Below are 4,908 nucleotides of genomic sequence, written 5' to 3' on the forward strand. Positions count from 1 at the left end.
AAGCATTCCAGGCGCAAAAGATAACTTGCCACTTCAGGGGCGAGATGACCTACAATGATGTATTGGTGAGCGCATCTTTGTCCCCTTTGACGATTTAGTCATTGTCTAACATTTTTATATCACGTTTTAAAGCAATCCAGTACTTGGGTCCAGTGTCAAAATCGTCAAACGTCAACCATCAAAGCAATATAAGAAGAGACCATTTGATCTTGGTAAGCAATATATTTTGCTACTTCAACAATTATTGTTTGTCTAATATGCATGTATTGCGTCGTCAATGAATCAAATTTTTGTTTCCAGGATGAGAACATTTCATTATGAGCACCGATGCAATGTAGTCAAAGGCAGTCTGCCAATAAACTGTATTTTTCTAAATGTGGACTTCGCATTGCCTTTAGTACTGAACACTGAAGACTCCATGTGTGATATCATTTAAAAACCGGGAGATTTCCCGGCTTATTTACAATTTGTTACATGATTTATTACATGATGCGCCTCGCACAAATTGTTTTTGCCTTCAGTCATATTTTTCCATCAACTACAAAAAAACATTTTTATTTTCACTTCAATTTGTATGCCTTATTGACAAATATAAAACATTAACATTTAATAACCCGTGTTTCACACTTTCATGAAAGGTTGCTTACAATCTCTTCCAAATAAAGATGGGGTCCCATCCACATTGGTCCCTGAAAAATTTACTGATGCAGCCTTTGAATCTTATATCATCCAAATTTTTGGCAACAGTTCGCCCCATTGCAAGTCCAACACAAAATTTTGATTTCTCCGCGGAGCCGACTAATGTCTGTTCATGGAAATAAAAGATATTTCCTCATTGACTCAGCCTCACCACATGAATTTATTTTTGGTCTGGTCCAACTGATGGCCTTGATTCATCCTTTCACTTCAGCAATGAATTCCCCAACCAGCAGACACTACAAGAAAGATAACATTTTCTGGGCAGAAAATTAAATTATTGATACACAAAAATATTGAGAGGCCAGGAGGAGAGCAAAAAATGAATAAAAATATGCATCTTGTTCCCTGCGTTGAGAACTTCACTCTGCATATTTTTCCGTATTTTTACAGTCCATATTGATAAGTGTACTAACAATAAACCTTCACAATCATCCAATTACAACCTGTAACAAGCACTGAAATTTGGCTCATTAGTGTTTAGAGAAACTTTTGATTTCTGAAAATACTCATAACTTTTTCAATTCCAGTCCAAAACGCTCAATTTTGGGTGCATTGGTAAGCTGGAATTGTCCTCCAAATAGTTCATAATAGGACCACACAGCATGCTGGTCTGCTAAAAAAGATATCATCTTTTTTATACATTTGTACATACAGATCCATAGAATGATTGTCATACTAGCTACATAGTTTTTGATCTTATGGAAGTTCGAGAGGAAGAGTTCAGCTTTCTAATGTACTTAAAATCGAGTGTTTTGAGGCAGATTTGACAAAGTTATAGGTGTTTTCAGAAATCAAAAGTTTCTCTAAACACTAACGAGCCAAATTTCAGTGCTTGTTACAGGTTGTAATTGGATGATTATGAAGGTTTATTGTTAGTACACTTATCAATACGGACTGTAAAAATATGGAAAAATATGGAGAGTGAAGCTCTCACCGCCGGGAACAAGATGCATATTTTTATTTATTTTTTGCCCTTCTCCTGGCCTCTCAATATTTTTGTGTATCAATAATTTAATTTTCTGCCCAGAAAATATTATCTTTCGTGTAGTGAGATGATGCCACTCCACATTCAGTTCAAATCCAACCTATCGTCAATTTACTCGAAAGTTGCAACTCGCGCCCAGGCACTTCGGTACTTTGGCGACAAGATTTAGTTTGCAATATGTGCATTCTGTTTAACTTCAACGCATCACCGAATCACTCCAAACACAGTTTAGTTTGTACTGATACTCCTAATTTGTCTACGTTCTAAATTCATTTGCAAGGGAGAACCGATCAATTTGCGAACTGCTTTATTGGACAGCGAGAGTCAAACTCTCCCTCCTGCGCATCTCTACGTCAATAGTAATTCTCATGGTCCATCGCTTACTGGGTAACTGGGACATAAACTTTGAGAACACTCCGCAATTTCCTTCGTCACGTTCACATCGATTTTTCTGATGATTAAATGTATGATGGTCAGATGATTTCTCCTTGCTGGTACTCGTTCCGAACAGTGTCGCAAGATTAACTAACTACATGTTTAATAACAGTTTGATTCTAATTGAACTCGAGTAATTGGCTTGGATTCCAATCATCGAATCGATTGATACGATGCACGGTGGGACACATGCATATTACAATTCTCGAATCAGTTGTTGATTGGTTATCCATTCAAATGAAAGTACACGCTGTGCGATTAGGATTTTATTAGCGGCATCTTATCTCAAGGGTGAAGCTTCGAAGTAAAGGGGATTGCTGATCGATACGAATCACTGTCATCATGTAGTTATTTTGTGTATATATGGAGATCGGAATCCGCCTTTATCGATTCGCCTGATCATGGATCTTCAACGCATGTCTGCTCTCATTGTTAAAGCACTCACTGCCTCTCAGTTCATTCATTGTCACTAGGGCCTATACCATATATAAACAGGTAGAGTCACACTGGTTACGCTTTTTATTCATCCCACATTTGTTTGTCCGACGTTGAACCAAACCTTAGCTCAATTGACTAAACGAATCGGTCATTTTTTCTTCTCACCATGTCAGATGAAGATAGCGTCACCGGTCATGGAATTTACCTTTCCAGCAATTTTGAGATAGAAGAGAAGGTAATGCTAATAAACTCGTGTCATTACCGGTTCCAACTGACAAGTTTTGCTCATCTATAGATCACACCAGAGCAACCCCAACGCGAGACTCAATATCGAACTTACGTTTTATCCATACCCTGTAGCGGAGCCGATCGTGATAGATGTTTTACTTATGAAATTCGTGCTACTGGCTTTAGCGGAAAAAATCTCAAGCTTATCCCGAAAAACATTTATCATTTGCGTGGAGCTTTCTTTCCGCGTAACTTATTGGATACGAGCGGTGATCAATTATTCTTTGAAGCGTCTGATCGTGGAGTTATTACCAACGGCAAAAGTTTTCCCTACAGCCTGATTGATAATGTTGGTATCACTGGATTGGGACGCATTTCAAAGATCACCACGACTGTTGAAACTTCCATCCAACACATGATACCGAAGAACCCCAACAAAGACAAAGTGACCACCATTGTCACAGTTGAACATTCAGACTATCATCCTGAAGTAAGTAAATCTTAGCTACTTCTATTTAATTAACAGTAATCACATTTTGGTTCTTTTCTTAGTCCAAATCGGCCAAGGTCAGCAAGGTAGAATACCGGATTTGACCTTTCCCTCATCTAGCCGGTAGCTATAAGGTAGTAAAAGAGGGTCGTGAATGTCTTTTCCACGGATACATTAAGGACCTCAACGAAATAACAAACTGCTACGTAGTCATTGTAAGTCGCTATTTAATTACATTGCTTTTCAATCAATTGACCAATATGAACTACAGGTAAGCAGAGTATCACCTACTTCTGGACATGTCGAGCCGTCGGAAATGACTACTGAACCTGGCATCAAAGCACGCCCTGCCGATACCAAAGGCAATCAAAACCCTAACAAACCGGTTAAGTAAGTAACAGCTCATTGTGTTCCTGATGGAGGTTGTTGACCGCCATCGTCACTCCAGATTCAACCCCCGATCGGTAACTTCACCATTCAAGTCACCTTTGATTACGTCTGATTCAAAATCAAGTATTCCATTTGGTCCCTCTGATTTCGCCGAGACTTCATTCTCATCTGCATCGAGCCGATCTCAGACTTCTTCATCCAAAGATAAAGTTCAGGATGAAGATATTGAGGAAGAATACTCAGTCCCAGCAAAGAAAACCAAAACTAGAGCTCCACCAAAACCGACTGGCGCTCCTGCCAGTCAACCGGCCAAACGACCTCGCGCTCCCCGGGCTCGCAGAGGTGCTGGACCAGAAAAAGTGCTCGACATAGCATTGGATGATTAATTGATCATCAATTCAATAGTCCGATTACTATTAACTCTATTGTTTTGATCTAAAAGCTGTCGCCCTTTGGCACTTGACTTCAGAACTATTTGTACCAATTTGGTCTGGTGGCATTCTTTCCTCGCATCTCTCTTCTTACAGGAAACAATTTTTAACTTCTTCATTTCCTTTTTCCAATATTCATTCAAAAAACGCGAAAAAATATCTCTTAAACCAATTTTCCAAACCAAATAAGTTTAAAATTATTCATGTGGAAGATATTTGTTCGTTCAAGACATTGATCAAATACACTTTGCCTCTGCCAAATGAAAAGGCTTTACATATAGATTGCGTTTCTTTTGTATCTGATTTGAATGCTTCAGACTCAACTAACATTATTCATTCTCAAAGCCACTCTTTCCTGGGGCTAACGATTAATCTGTTTTTTATAGTTAAGAAAATGTGCTCGTGCCGCATTCTGCTTATTTTCTCATTCTCCTTCAAAACAATAAAAAGATTCAATTTTCAAAATTGTTCCATTTTAGCCTTTCAGCTATCTCACTCCAATTTTTAGACCTGTTTTGTAACAAAGCCTTTAAGCCTTGCAGAGCTATCGTAATAACTTAAAGGTTTTTGTTAAGACCGGCCCTCTCGCATGCCCAAACGTTCAATCCCTATCATCGATTCATTCCCTGTAGGTCATCGTGCCACGTGGAACATTTAATAACTGCCTGTACTCAGAATGTACTGAAACAATCGCATTGGATTTAGTTTAATTTTTTGTTTACAATTACCGTGATGAGCACAATTGATCATGATCATAAACCGTTCAGGGACTTAGCCTTTTGGGTTGCGATTTGGCCTGTGTGAGGTTCTAT

The 4,908-nt window shown here is 38.6% G+C and overlaps 1 protein-coding gene across 1 annotated transcript; it reads left to right on the plus strand.

Moving 5' to 3' along the window:
* Positions 1-2,723: 2,723 nt before the first annotated feature.
* Positions 2,724-4,051, plus strand: MELLADRAFT_86004 (uncharacterized protein; the record flags this gene model as incomplete). Its single annotated transcript, XM_007409468.1, has 6 exons — positions 2,724-2,792; positions 2,853-3,275; positions 3,338-3,352; positions 3,410-3,490; positions 3,547-3,665; positions 3,790-4,051. 6 exons carry the CDS (start codon positions 2,724-2,726, stop codon positions 4,049-4,051), a joined length of 969 nt encoding a protein of 322 aa, XP_007409530.1.
* Between the last annotated feature and the right edge of the window lie 857 nt (positions 4,052-4,908).

Source organism: Melampsora larici-populina, assembly GCF_000204055.1.
Source record: "Melampsora larici-populina 98AG31 unplaced genomic scaffold MELLAscaffold_16, whole genome shotgun sequence".
NCBI classification, from domain to species: domain Eukaryota; kingdom Fungi; phylum Basidiomycota; class Pucciniomycetes; order Pucciniales; family Melampsoraceae; genus Melampsora; species Melampsora laricis-populina.